The sequence below is a fragment of the Mus caroli genome, chromosome 6 (assembly GCF_900094665.2).
Source record: "Mus caroli chromosome 6, CAROLI_EIJ_v1.1, whole genome shotgun sequence".
Lineage (NCBI taxonomy): Eukaryota > Metazoa > Chordata > Mammalia > Rodentia > Muridae > Mus > Mus caroli.
Genome location: NC_034575.1, coordinates 80,736,613 through 80,751,693, shown reverse-complemented (window position 1 = coordinate 80,751,693; position 15,081 = coordinate 80,736,613). Strand labels below are relative to the sequence as shown.

Sequence of the window (15,081 nt, the reverse complement as noted above, 5' to 3'; positions counted from 1 at the left end):
GGGGGGCCCAGGTGTGCGGGGCACGGCTGGCTGAGAACTGGGAGAGTCACTGTTTCCATTGGAGTGGGTGACCACCCCTTCTCTGGGAGGTCTAACCAGATGTGTGGGGAGAGGGTTCCTCACAGCCATTGCTGCATGCACCCCACATGTTGGCCCTGGCTGCCCTGGTGGTCTGGGGCTAGCTGGGGCTGCCTGGAGAACTCAAGGGTGTCCCCACTCGGGTTGAATCACCTGTGAAAGCCAGGCCTCAGACTCCCTCCTTGCCTCCTCCTTTGGAACCCCTCCCAANTCGGGGCAGAGGCTTCTATCTGACAGACTGTATGGTATGGAATAGCTGGCNNGCTGCCCAGGGAGGATGGGAGGAGCCTAGTTGAGAAGGTGGAGACAAGAAGTAAGAGACAAACAGAAATTCATACTTCTGGAAGCCTCTGGTCTCCAGTCTCCTTTCCTCCCTGCTTTTGTTTGGAGCTTTTGTATGGAGCTGGATCTTAGCACTGAGAGACTAGCAACTTCAGTGTGCCAAATAGGGTCCCAAGATTGCCTGGAGAGGGAAGACCCCACAGTAGGATTTCTGCCCAGCAGGTGAGCAGAACCCAGAGTGGTCCGTGGAAATAAAATCTTGTGGGAGGCCAGCCCCACTCTACTTGGCTTTGGGTGCCTCTAGCTCATTACACAGGCTGTAGCCATAGACATGACCACACAGATCTAGGCTTGGCTCGAGGCTGAAGCTCCAAGCTAATTCAGGGTCCATGGGCAGGTGGGTAGCATAGCCTGACAGCCTAGTTCCAGGGGAACAAGTCTTTGTCCTAATAGGTGAAGTTCTTCACCCAGAAGTTACTGTAGGTCCTGCAAGTGGTCCCAGGGGCTGCTGAGAGGGCAGGGGGCAGGAGTGGATCTCTTTGAAGGTCAGTGGGGGAGGAAGCCCAGGCCAGCTGCCAGGGTGTCTGAGTGCGGGCGCCTCCCGCTGCTTGCCCTTGTACTGGGTAACAGGCAGGGTGAGTGTGGAAGCTTCTACTTTCTGTATTCCCTCCTTGTGGTGTTCTCCTCCCGAGGTAGAGGGATCCAGAACTCTGGTGTCTCCTCACAGCCCTCCTTAGTCCTTCTGCTGGCCCTGAGCCCTGCCAGTTTTGGAAGAGAGAAGTGNCCTTGGTGGGGACAGCCGAGGCTGTCCTTTCTGGCCCTGAGCCCTAATGCCAGTCATTGTAGCCATCCTGGACTCCCCTGGCCCAAAAGACTGGTGTGAGGCAGGGGCTTGAGGATCCTGCCACAGGGTGTAGACAGTCACCCTACCCTATGACTTTGGGAGGCTTTTCCCTCATGGCTCTCAGCTTTCCAAAGGGGTTTTGTGGTTGGAAGATGGTAAGCAAATGGGCAGCCAGTTGCTCCCTACCCTTCTAGTACTTTGGTTGGGGTACATAGAAGAGTTTAGATAGCATGGTACACACGGGGGGGGGGTGGGCATATGCAAGTAGGGAAGGGCTTGGGTGCTTTATCCCACCCTGTCTGACCAGAAAGGATGAGCGAACACAGCCCAAAGTGAAGGGGAAGCCAGGTGGCATTGCAGGCAGCTGGAGAACTACTCCCTCCTTAGTCCCCCTCCTTACTGGAGTATAAAGTACACACCTTGGCGTCACCCCTATGCAGACCGCTGCCTGCCTTCTGTTATTCTTTCCACTCCACAGGCTGAGGCTCCGGTGGCTTGGCTGGGTGGCCTGCCTGGCCCCCACCCCTCCTGGGCAGCAACTTCCATTCCTCCTCAGCTGAGTCACTGGCTGGGCAGTGGGCTCCCTCTGAGGCCCTGCCCTCTGCTGTGGCAGCCCACCAATTTGCCCATCTATCCTCAACTGCAGGCTGATCAGGCCNGTACTACTCCCGTGGGAGCTGTGGGGCTTTACAAGGGGACCTCCCATCCCAGAGACAGCAGATTAGAGTTGAGAGGAAGTCTGGCTGAGAGAGAAGGCATCTGTAAGAACAATTATAGGGGATTTAGGCTTTGAGGAGCCCAGGTGAGCACTCCAGACCCTATGCAATCAAGTTCTAATCACATGGACAGAGACAGAAAATGTAGGTANCTGTGCTTTTGGGGGAGACTGAGGGGGCCTGAGAGTGTTCTCCAAGGACATATTTTAAACAGATCCCATCCTCCCCCTCGGCCTTCTTGTAATTCTATGGGTGTGCTGAGGGGAGTGTTCTGGGGTCTCCAGGACCCTCTCTCTCTGTTCCTGCTCTCCCTGGACCCATCCCTTGCAAAGTCCATACCTGTGGCTTTATCTGCCATGCTCTGTCAGTGCCTGGCTGGTCCCTATGGGCCTTTTTGTGGCATTCTTGGCTTCATTATGGGAATTCCCAGGGAAGACCCCATGAAAGAGAAAACAGCCTGGCCACTGTGTTGCCTGTGGTCAGGGCCAATGCTCCTGGGCCAGAACCTTCTTCACACTGAGCCACTCCCAGGCATCTTCCTCTGTGCCCCAGGCCTGACCCCGGTGGCCAGAAGCGTCATATCCAACAAGCTGATGAGGCTCAGGCCTCGCCCCGCCCTGGCAGGCACCTCTGCCGGTTCTCCGGTTCTCCATGGTGACTGGTGGTTTCTGGTCTGCCTGGCTTTGGGAAGTGCCCGCCTTGTTAGCCCTGGGCACACACCCAGAGATGCAGACTCGGCACCTTCCCAGAGCCTGGGAGGCCCCTGTGTCTCTAAAGGCATTGAAGCAGAGGCAGGGCCACTGACTTAGTGACTCTGATCAAAGGTCCNTCGCTGGAGTGCCTGCTGCTAGCCTTTGCCTGGTCTTTTCATGCCTGTGCTTTCTCCACCTTTTGGAAGTGGGAAAGAGGAAAACCTCCAAGGAGAAGTGGGGACTGTCTGGGTGGAAAGGGACTTTGAAATATTTAGATGGACTCCCCATAAAAAACAATGGGGGAACAGGCCAGGAGGAGCAGCCGCAAGTCAGAGGATGGTCTAGACAAGAGCCCAGGGTCACTCCTCTTCTCAGGNCCCCAGGAGGACAGTGTCCATGCTTCCTGGTTTTTCTCAGGACCTTTTCCCATTTCGGGGCAAGTTTAGACACCTTGCTGTAGAGTTCCTTGCTCACCCCCCACCCCCACCCCATCCCTGAATCCCTTGTCTTTCTGGGTTGTCTCTCACTCTTCATGGGCCCCTCCGGTCAGAGAAGTGATTCAGTTAGCTATCNCTAGAGGGCGCAGGGATAGGAACCTTAAGGGCACCAGGGGTTTGTCCATGATCTTACTTTCCCCTTCTCAGGATGCCCCCTTTTGTCATCCTTTGGGGGTATCCTGTCCCAGGCCCCCAGGGTCTTGGTGAGGTATGAGTACAGGGTGTCAGGCTGTCTCCAAAGGGCTCAAATGTCAAGGGACTGTGTTGCCCATAAGGGTTTCATCTTAGAGAAAGTAGAAGTAGGTGCTAAGATGCTGTGTATCTTGGAAATGTCCCAGAGGTTCCTTGGGTAGGTCTCACCATCTTATGGACTAAGAAACCGAGGCCCTGGAGTAAATACCATGATCATGGACACACACTGAGCTGGTGACAAATCCTTTATTATAAGTTAGGCTCCTGGGCATCCAATCAGACCTTCCTTGCCATTTTCTTGCTGTATCCAGAAGGCTTGCTTGGTTTTGGCTCGCCCTGATGACAGTGGCATCTCCCTGTCCCTCTTGCATACCCCATCCTTGAGTCCAGATTTCCCCTGGGCCATTTCCTACCCTGTGCCACTTCCAGGAGCTTGCTGGTTCTCAGTGTGGTGTCACACTCCTCTCCTACACCATAGCCAGCTTCTCCAGTGTTTGGTCACATGAGTTACCCTCCCACCTCCCCACTGTGTTTCCTGGTGACCCCACTCCAAAGCTCTGTTCTCTAGAGCCNACTGTTGGTCAGTCTCTGATTAGATTCCTAGGGGTGAGGGCCCACTCTTGTTCCCTCACCAAAGCCCCTTGGCCAAAGGATGAANCTGGTCCTAAGAATGCCAGGACAAGGGCTCAGGCACCCAATGCAGTCTTCCTCTATAACCCTTTGACTATTGAAGCCCCCCCCCATCAAGAAAGTCCCCAGACCCCCTAAAATGGGCAAGTGTGGGTGACCTAGAGGACCTCCTGTCACACTTGTTCCTCCAGGCTGTTCCTTGGCAGTGAGACTGGTCTGGGCAGTACGGTCCTCTGCCCCTCACTGGCCTCCCTCCCCTCCCTCTGCCCACTGGGAATTGGGGAATGAAAGTGCTATTGTGCGAAAAGCCTGGGCCACTGAAGGGCCAGCACTGTTATTTCTGCAAACCAGCCCTCCCATTAGCCATGCAGGGCACAGGCCAGGAAAATGTTACCTTTTCCTCCATGAGCTGACTGCAGGGGAAATTCTCACATTTACAGTTTGTGTGGTGGTTGTGTTTGGGGGGCAGGCGGGAGGGCAGTGCGCTTGTGTGGTTTTGTATGGGCTGATGGGCATCCTCCCCTCCCCTCTCCCTCTCTTACCAGTTCTGGGGGGAACCTCCTGCTCTGGACTTGTATCTGGGGGTATAAGTAGACCCCTCTCTTGGCCAGAGAATAGCTGTGTGAAAAACATGGCGTGTTTGGGTGGAGGCAGGGCACTGCCAATCAGGAGGATGAGTACAAGACCAGGGGATGGGATCAGGGAACCTTAGAAGATGCTCAGAATTAACGGGTCTTCTGTCTCTGTGATCTTCTAGGGGTAGCAAGCTATCGTCTAGAGGCCTGCCCATACAGTAGATGTTTGAATGACACAACCTCTGCACTTCCTAGAGTCTCCACTCAATTGTCATTACATGGGGACTGATGACAGTTTGGGTCCCTAGCAAATCCTGCTTTCTGTCTAGGTTCTGAGGGTCTCTTGCCTGCTCACTGGCAGAGCAGAGGAGAGCCATATGCTTCTTTCCTACATGTGCTGTGACCAGACACTCATCCCACTTCTCCTGACACTCCCCCCCCCCTGAGGTCTTGGGACTTGGCAGAAAGTCCCCTCAACAGAAGTGCAGACTCCTTTGTGTGGCCCCACCCTAGCTCCTGTGGGGCCCCAAGGCTCCCACCNTTTCACAAACACAGGTGGTAAACTGAGGGCTCAGTACAGGGAACCGCACAGGGGAGCTGGGTTGAAGCCACCACCAGGAAGCATGTTAGGATGGATCCCTTACCACTTACTTNCCTCTGGGTCCTTCAGGTCTTCTCCAAGATCTTCAGCCATGAGGCACTTGAGAGCTACCTGCCCAAGATCCAACTGGTGATCCAGGACACACTTCGAGCCTGGAGCAGCCAGCCTGAGGCCATCAATGTATATCAGGAGGCCCAGCGACTTACCTTCCGCATGGCCGTGCGCGTGCTGCTAGGCTTCAGCATCCCTGAGGAGGACCTGGGCCACCTCTTTGAGGTATACCAGCAGTTTGTGGAGAATGTCTTCTCTCTGCCAGTGGACCTGCCCTTCAGTGGCTACCGGAGGGTGAGTACCGTGTGCATGCGCGCGTGTGTAGAACGGGAAGGCATAGGACTGCCTTTGGGAAGAAAATACACTACCAGATGAGGCTGGGAGGGGGCACAGGGCATTGGTGTGGACAGGTGAGATCGGAGGAGGCAACAGGGTGGGTCTGGAGCCTTTGCTGTGGTCCAGGGGCTTAGAGTGAGCCCTGCCTTCAAGACAAGCTGATGGTCCACACTTTCCCCTAGGGCATCCAAGCTCGGCAGATCCTTCAGAAGGGCCTAGAGAAGGCTATCCGAGAGAAGCTGCAGTGTGCCCAGGGCAAAGACTACTCGGACGCCCTGGACATTCTCATTGAGAGCAGCAAGGAACATGGCAAGGAGATGACCATGCAGGAGCTGAAGGTCGGTGGGCAGTGCCATGTTCCACCATGGAACGCCCTTTCTCTCTCCCCTCACCCAGANCAGAAGGTTGCCTGGCTGCTTTCTGAGCAGCAGTGGCAGTGGCTGCCTTGGACCCAGCAGTGTAGTGGAAGCCACAACAGTGCTGAGCCAGAGGTGGAGCCACATCCTTGCCATGGCTCTAAAGGATGCTTGGAACTGTTCTGTTCATGATAGAACGTGGCTTGGGGCTGTGTACACTATATATTGGGGGTGGCAAGGCTCCACAAGCTCTATCCTACACATATCCTTCTCTATTGTTCTTCAGATTGGTCCTTAGGCCTGTCAGGGGCTTGTTGGCACCTCCTATTGAGCCTATCCCTGGGTTATTCCCTCGGTTCTTTCCATGGTCCTAAGAAAAAACATGCCCAGAAGCCACTCACTGGAGGCCAGCTCCAGACTGCAGGAGAGGTTTGATTGTAATATGGACTCCCTCCTCTTACAGCTTCTCTATGGCATTTGATAATTTTGTCCATCCCACTGCCTCAGCACAGCTGGGCCTCAGTCCCCTGGCTCTGCCGTATGTCCTTACTAGGCTTGTTCATCCTAACATTCTGACCCCCTTACCTGGTGTCTGCAAACCTCCCCAGCTTCCTGGGGAGTTAATTAGCAAGTATACAGGCCTTGGGAGGAGGGGACCTCTGGGTCTCATTGCAGTCCCCTCTTAGGTCCTCCTGGAACTGCTTTATGCTGCCTCTAGATCTTGCCTGTCCACTTGCCCACCTAAAAGGCATCCCTCTTCTGGTGATGAAGGAAGAAGCTGGGGGCAATACCTAATATCAACACACATGCACATGTGCACACATGGNCACACATGCAGATACACATACACAATCACACACACANACATGCATACACGTGTGCACACACACATGCACAAACACACACAGTGCTGAGCGTCTGACTGTATCCTTTGTCTTCCATGAGCTCACTGCATTAAGTAGGCCTGCTGGTGCTGGCCAGGAATCCAGCACTGAGCAAGAAGTGACCTTAAGCTCTGGAGCCAGCAGGCTTATACTTCTGCCCTGAGTCACAGCAGTGTGTTTCCACCCAAGCTAGGGACCAGGCTGTGACCTCCATGAGCCTTTTGAAAGTAAGGCTCAGAGCAACACTGTTAGCAGTAGGGCTCTGGGGAAAGCTAACAGCAAAGGTCAGCCTGAGTGACTGCTGCAAAGGGTCCAGAATGCCTATCTCCCTACTGTGCAGGATGGAACCCTGGAGCTGATCTTCGCAGCCTACGCCACGACAGCCAGTGCAAGCACATCCTTGATCATGCAACTGCTGAAACACCCTGCTGTGCTGGAGAAGCTGAGGGAGGAACTGCGGGCCCAGGGCCTGCTGCATGGTGGTGGATGCCCCTGTGAGGGTACCCTGCGCCTGGACACGCTCAGCAGCCTGCGCTACCTGGACTGTGTCATCAAGGAGGTCATGAGACTCTTCACGCCCGTCTCAGGCGGCTACCGCACTGTGCTGCAGACCTTCGAACTGGATGTGAGGCTGGGCTCCNGTGCTGGTGGCAGTGGGGTGGCTGGGGCTTTGGCTAGACTCTGGGAAAAGACANCCGTTTGGCGGGGGGGGGGGTCCTCAGTAAGGTGAGGGGGTAGGGAACACTACCTGATTCTAGTAGCTTTCAGTCCTGTNGGAGAGGCTTCACCCCAAATGCAGAGCTAAGTGAAGCCAACCTGTGTGCCAGTTGGGATGCTCCTGTGATCTATAGATATGGAGACTTGATCTAGCATTCTGGGGAGTGACTTTGGGTAGGGACAGGCCTTGGGTATATGAGAATTCNGACAGGTAAGTGGACCTCTAGGCTCTTACCACCCTCTGTCCGGTCTTCCTCCAGGGTTTCCAGATCCCCAAGGGCTGGAGTGTCATGTATAGCATCCGAGACACTCACGACACAGCGCCCGTGTTCAAGGACGTGAATGTGTTTGACCCGGACCGCTTCAGCCAGGCACGCAGTGAGGATAAGGATGGCCGCTTCCATTACCTCCCGTTTGGCGGTGGCGTGCGGACCTGCCTGGGCAAGCACTTGGCCAAGCTGTTCCTGAAGGTGCTAGCAGTGGAGCTGGCCAGCACTAGCCGCTTCGAGCTGGCCACCCGGACCTTCCCTCGCATCACTCTCGTCCCCGTCTTGCACCCCGTGGATGGCCTCAGTGTCAAGTTCTTTGGTCTGGACTCCAACCAGAATGAGATTCTGCCTGAGACAGAGGCCATGTTGAGTGCTACGGTGTAGCCTCACTCTGGTCTCAGCCCAGCCCAGCAGCAGGGGTGGGGATCAGAGATAGAAACCTGTGGGGTGGGAGGGGCTGGGTGGGAGGCCAGCAGCCCCCCTATGTTGTTCTCTGGCCTCTTCCCTGGCAGAACCTCCCCCAAAGACAAAAGGGCCCCGCCCCCTCCTGACTCCCTCTCTCTTGGATCTCCACTGCCACCTAGCTTAGCTCCTGGGACAGAGCCAGGACTGTCTGCCCATGACAGTGTTAGCGCTGGTCAGTTGAGCTGCAGTATATGCTTATGACATCTGAACCCTTCCTTCCCTTGCCCCCTTGTCTTTTTGTTAGTGAGTGGTCAGGTGACTCTGAAGGCAGAAGGGAGGAAAAGAGGGGGCCCCTTGGAGCACTCTTTGACACCCCCCACATCCCTCCTTCAGTCACTGCTCAAATGGTGACCAGAACAGTGTTCTGGGGATTCTTACCTAAGCCAACCTAGGCAGGGCAGGAGCTGCCACCAGCCTTGAGGGGCCCATACCAGCCTAGCCAGTTTGGACATTGGAAATTACCTATCGCTGCTATTTCTCCTCTCTTCTGACCTTGGGGGTACAGGAACCTATAGGCTTGATCCTCAGCATCTTCCTTGGTGGCCCTGGACAGGGACACCGGCACTCCTCCCCCATGGGACCAACTGAGCCGGGTGGCTTCTGGCTATAGCTGGGCTCCCAGCTGCCCACCCTTGCCCCTGTCCCATATTTATTCACTGACCTTGGCCAGACTGAGGTCTGGAGCACCCTCCCCCAACACCTACACACCGCCATCGCCACCACACGCACACACCTGCCAGCCTCTGTCCTTTCCAGGGCTTCAGTGAGGCAAGAAGACAGTGTGTCTGGTCTAACCCAGTTCTTTGGTAGAGGGTTAACAGCCCTGCTGGGCTCTAGGCAAAAGATGTAGTTTAACCTCAGAGTCAGACACCCAGCATCTCTGCCAGGTGTACTTAGCACCTCCTCCCAGGCTGTCAAAGCCCTGGGCATGTGGGTCTAGGGGCCACCACTTCCTGTTCACTCACTGCCTGTCCCAGGGCCAGCCACTCCCCTGGTGAGGATGAATAAGGATACGGGTTCTTCTGAAGGGACCTCTGTCTTCCCTTCCTTAGCTCTCTGCCCCTTTGCTCTTGGAAGAGTCCCCCATCCCATAACCACTCCCACCCCATGCCACTGTCTGCTAAGCCCAGCCCAGGGTTTGGGGTAGAGAAGAAAGCAGAGAGGTAAGGTGGAGAGAGAGAGTCCTCTCTCTGAGCTGCTTCAGGCCCTGTGGGGTCTGGAGAAGCTGCAGGGAAGGCTATAGCTAGAAAGCAATGGAGAAGGAGAGGAGGAAGATGAGGACGATTGAGGTCAGGGCATAAGTGATTTGTCAGAAGTGGTTCAGTTGCAGAAAGGNGGGGGTGTGTGGAAGATGACTGGGTGGAAGACGANGGACTCCTGCCTCTGGCATTTTGAGGGTTGGCCATGTGGGACCTTCCTGGGAAGGGTTTGGGGCTCTGGTGTGTCTCTAGGCAATTGTGTCTGTTTTCAGATTCCTCTTTGCTTTCATTTTCCGTCCATGGCTTTTGCCTGTTACTAAGGTAGTGGCTCTTTTTTCTCCAGAAAACAGAGGCACAGAATGACAGTCCACATCAATCTGACCCTGGATGGCCACTGTCATGAGGGTCAGCCACATCTCACCAGCCACACATAACATCCTATGCGCCACATTTCTCGATGTTTCACTGGTCTGCATTTTTCTTTTCTGACAGAACCAGAGCAAACTGCAGCATTAGAATCCCAGCAAAATTATTGTGGAGTCAAACATAGCTGTCAGGCCTCAGCTCCCTTTCCCTGTTCTGAAACAGGCCAGACTGTGTAAAGACTCAGCAAAGTTTATGAAAAAGGTGCATGCTGCCCACGCCCCACAGACCAGTGCCCGGGAGGCTCATCTTCCTGCACGCTAACCCTGCCTGCCTGCAGCCATCTGCTTCAGACTGACGATGTGGCATATGACTCTGGTCCTGGTGAGGGATGGGCACTGGGGGGCCCCTCCAGGTGTCAGAGGCCTTCATTTTCAGGGGGCCGTCTGAGGAAGTGTGAAGGAAAAGCTGAAGGGGATCCCTGTGAGGGTAGGAGGAAGAAAAGATGGTCTGCCCGGATGGGTCTCAGAGGTAACAGGAAAAGAGACCTCGCCTCAGCACCTGCGGTGTGATATCCGTCTCACCTCTGTAGATGTGTCTGTTCCGTGTTCGTATGTGTCTCGTTGTGGTAGCATTAATGGGTGATGTAGTCTCACATTCCTAACTATTGTAACTTGACATTTAAAAAAAAACAAACCCCACAAAAATTCCTGCCACGGGCTTGCAGATTGAAGCACTTTCAAAGTTAGGCGCTGGCGTGTGCATCCTGGGCAGCCATTTTGATCCCGCCCAGATTTCTATTATTTTATACACAAAACTTTTTTTTTCATAAATGTTATAATTTTGTGTCTGTCTTTATAAACTATTATAAGTACTATTTTTGTTATAATTCAAAATAGATATTTAGTATAAAGTTTTTGCTGTTAAATATTTGTTATTTAGTAAAATATGAATTGTTCTTTATTGTAAACATGGTTCAAAATATTAATATGCTTTTATCACAGTTGTTTTAATATTGAGAAAGCACTTGTGTGTCTCGTTTTGGTATGAGCTGGTGCTGTGTGTGTGTTTTGGCTGTCGTGTGGTTTTGATGTGTATATAATATTCCGTGTTGCATATTACAACAATGAATGCCATGCATTTTGTGAAATACTCAATGTGGCTCTTTTATTGGCTTCCGTAATAAACTGTGGGGACTCACCCTTGTCTCTGTTGGCTGTCTGGTCTCTCACCCTTCAGACTCGTTAGAAGGCTCCTGGGGCTCTCCGTATTCCCATCAGCAATGCCTAGACCATCCTGTGAGAAAGCTCTAGGATGTGTTGTGGGGTTCCACTCCACATTCCTACACAAGGAACAAACTGTGACAAGGTCCAGGACCTGATGGGGAACAGGCTGCAGGGAGGCCACATCCCTGTCAAGTGTGAATGTGACCAGATATGCCAGGTNTTTGCACCGGACCCAATGACCCACAGCTTGAAGGCTTATTCATCAGTTTGAGCTATGATGGCTGACATAAACAACCATGGGAGGTGTGGGAGGGGGCTCCCCATTCTGAGCTCTGCCTTTCGCCTAGGCAAATGATCCTCCAAATCTGTTTCATGGGTGTTGCGGGATCATGTACATGCCCAGACCCCAGCATCTCTGCCAGGTGTTCTTAGCACCTCCTCCCAGGCTGTCAAAGCCCTGGGCATGTGCTTGGGAAACGCACCAAATAAAACAAACCAGGTTCCCTTCTTGTGAGTCTTGAGCCCAGGATGGTCCACCATAGGGGCCAGTGTGCCACCAGCTACAGAGGTCTGCAAGCCACGTTGGTAGCTGAAATGTCCCATTTCCCAAACTACTCCATCCATAGCCTGACTGTCCAGGAGGCCTGGGGTGGAGATTGTGGAAAGACAAGACTACAGGATGGGGACAAGCAATGTCCATGAGGGTTCTAGGGACTAGGGCTGTGGGAATCGTGAGATGGGGGTGGAGACCAGGAGCCAGGAAGCACAGCTGGAGTCTCAACTCCTGGAGTGGCCACTGCCAGGCTCATCTGACAAAAGTCACTGTGTGGTCTCCTTCGTTCTTTCTCACAATGGCTCTGCCCACAGCACCCTGGCCCAGGTGCANTGGGACACAGGGCCTTGTTTGTTCAGCCTGGATCACAGAAGCTGATAGTGGCACTAGGGCAGGATAGTTACAGACCGTAGGCACCTATTCTTCTGTGTGGTGAATGCGGTCTCCTCACCTCCCATCCCTGGATCTGCTTACCCCATCCTTCCACCTTCNTCTGAGTGGAAAGCGGGCAGGGGGGATTTTTTTTTCTCCATAAAAGCAGAATCCTGCAGTGGCAGTGACCTTCTTAAGGTCACAGGGAAACCGAGAGAAGGGCTGGAGACAGGTGCCCTGTGGTGGCCAGTACTCACCGCAGCTCTCTTGGGCTGGCCCAGGTCCAGCCAGCAGTCACAGCAATGCAGGGACTGGATGTCTTGGGAACTTTTCCAGGGAGGCCATGGTTTGTCTGGGTGTGAGTTCCATTCATCCCTGTGACAGCAAATGGAGCTGCAGCGGGGCCCCAGGGTTATCCTTGGCCTGACCCCCCTGCCTTGCACTGGCAGGGAGCCAGATGGGGAGCTGGTCCCCTCATCAGCTCATTCCCTGCCTTCCACATAGTGCTGAGCTGGTGGTAGTGGGGAGGGGACAATGACACTAGCTGCTCCCCCCCCCCTTTCCCCAGCCAGCTGTAGGCTGAGCTTCCCAGGTCTGAAAGGAGCATACAGACACTGGACAGATAAACAGGGACACTGGTTGTCCCTGGACTGGGGTACCAGTTTGGAGAGAACTTAGAAGATCCACATTCAGACATCTCCCAGCACTTTCCCAAAATTGCCTTGGCCTTGGCTGGGCTTGGCTGCCCAGGACCTCAGGGCCAGCAGGGTGAGCTGTGAGAGGCAGCCAGCTATGCCTGAAGGTTGGGAGGGAAGGAGGGAGACAGAGAAAGGGAAGGAACAGGTCAGGGGAGGGAGTAAAGGGAGTAGGCAGGAATGAAAAGAGGGAGAGGGGAAAGGGGAGGGGAGAGGCAGAGGAGGAGACAGCAAAAGCAGGCTTCATGCCTGACTGAGGCTCTAGGCTCTGGTCTTGGGACAGTGATNAGCAGTCTGGGGCCTTTATTCCCACAGCTTTCTCCCCTCCAACTCCATGTCCCCCAGAAGAGGCTGAGCTGGCCCCGAGTTCACCTTGCACTGGCTCTGCTATCTCCTGGGCCTCCTAGCCCTTCATTCTGGATGTGTGGACAGGGTGCTGTCTAACCGGGAGGGAATAGGGGTAGTTTGGAAGGCTGGAGTCCTGGGCTGCACCCATAACAGCTCTTCTTGATTGATCTGGCTAGGTTTTCTAGGCCCTTCCTTCTCAAAATATCTTGCTCTGGGACCCTGGCTTGGTGTGATAAGGTAAGTAGGGCAGGTGGTAACTGGTGGTCCTGGGGTGTATACTGGGGATCTCACTATGAGCTGATACCCTCAGAAAGCCTCAGGGTCTCTACCCCCACTTGAGCAAGGACCCTAATTGGCTCACTTTGAGTCATGTACCAACCCCCGGCCAGGTATCTGACTTCTTCCAACTGGTGCCCCAGAGTAGGGACAGTTGGCAGTACATGACAGACAGCCTGAAGCAGAGGCCAGAGCAGGTCAGTGGCAAGATTCACGTTCTTGGTCCTAAAGGCCACCTCCTGACTTACCACATAGCACTGCACCGAGACAGTTGCTTCCTGTGGGCTAACAGAGGTGTCTCTCCTGAGCCTGTCTCTGGCCTTGAGATCTCTGGTTATGCCAAAGTACTTCCTGCTTGCCTGTCTTCCCTCCCACCTTCCTTCTTCCCTTCTCTCTTTCTTCCAGAAAAACGCTCAACCTAAATTAACAGGTTAGGGACCTTACTTCCTTTTACATTGCTGAGAACATCGTCACTGTGGATTCCGTCTTAAGAGTCCCTTTCACACCCCAGGGGAGGGGCTACGCAGGCGTGCACTCTGGGGGCCAGGTTTCTACCCAGCTTCCTTAGGATTCTGTTTGAAACTCTATAGCAGCGCTGTGAGCGGCTCACACTGGTGTGGGGAGAGCAGGGTGGAGGAGCCCAAGGAGAAGGCTGAACCACCGTAGAGACCGGATGTGAAATAGGAGGCACACATACAGACATATGCATTTGCATACATATGTACGTATATGATGGTAATTTTGGCAGTTCTGGGGAATTGAAGCTTTAATATGCACACACATTCNTGTGATTTTCAAATTATTTAATCTGTATTTTTCAAGTTTACACGTGAGAGTCAGAGGACAATTTGTAGTCACTGCTTTTCTTCCACCATGTGGGTCCCAGGGTGGGGAAGACTCGGGTCAGGAGGCTTGGTGGCAAGTCTCTTTACCCACTGAGCCATCTCACTGACCTCCATGATGTGAAACGAAGTATATTCCTAAGGATTCACCCAGGGTGTATATCACCGTGTAAAGATTAAGGTCACAGTTTGNACATAAGCGCTCCCACGGTGACAGCACCTCTTCTGGATTCCAGCAATGCAGTGTGGCTATTACCTTCATGTTTACTTTTCAATTACAACAGGGTCCATGCTTGAAGAGGCTGGAACAAACACCACGCCCCAGGCTTACATTTATCTTTGTACATGTGTGACCATAGGTTGGTTGCATCACAGGCACATGCACACACGCATGCACACACATACACACACATGCACACACATTCAAAGCTTAAACAAACAAAGAGAAAGAATGAGCAATCTGGCCTGGAGCCATGTCTCTGTGAGAATCCCCACTCTGCTAATGCCCTGTGCAGATGCTGTGGTTGGCAGGCAGTTTTTAGAGAGTGACAGCTTTCACGGTCCTCAGAGANTGACCTACCCCACAGGCATCCCAGGCTCTGCCATCTCCAAGGCCTGGTTGGCATCAGGCCCAGGGCCACACAGGGCTCCTGTCCTAATAACAGTACCCCTGGGATGGCAGGGGATATCAGAGCAGAGCCATTGATGAGAGATAGTAAATGTTAGCCTTGGACTAGTGCCTGGGACTGAGTCTGGCCCAGGCAGCCTTGGAGAACATGGGGTCTCAGCCTGGGATCCAGAGTGGCTCCGGGAGGCCTTGTTTTGTGTGTGTTCCAGCCCAAAGGAGTGAGTTCCTGGCTTCCACAGCCTGCCAAAGAGGTTCTGAGGAGATTTAGCAGGTTTGGGCCCTAACAGCAGAATGTGAGAGATAGTGTGCATGTGTGTATAGATGCACATGTGCGCAGATGTGTGCAACTGTGGAGGTCACAGGTCAGTCCCAAGTGTGGTTCCTAGGAACCATC

General features: G+C 53.7%; 1 protein-coding gene across 1 annotated transcript in view; it reads left to right on the top strand.

The window, feature by feature from the left end:
- The window catches only part of LOC110296452 (cytochrome P450 26B1), a 17,682-nt gene extending 6,735 nt beyond the window's left edge, over positions 1–10,947 (top strand). Inside the window, exons 3-6 of the mRNA XM_021165149.1 lie at positions 5,177–5,452; positions 5,677–5,832; positions 7,075–7,359; positions 7,712–10,947. Coding sequence (XP_021020808.1) covers positions 5,177–5,452; positions 5,677–5,832; positions 7,075–7,359; positions 7,712–8,104 — 1,110 coding nt within the window. The 3' untranslated portion in view covers positions 8,105–10,947. The remainder of the gene's footprint in view (positions 1–5,176; positions 5,453–5,676; positions 5,833–7,074; positions 7,360–7,711) is intronic.
- Positions 10,948–15,081: the final 4,134 nt, after the last annotated feature.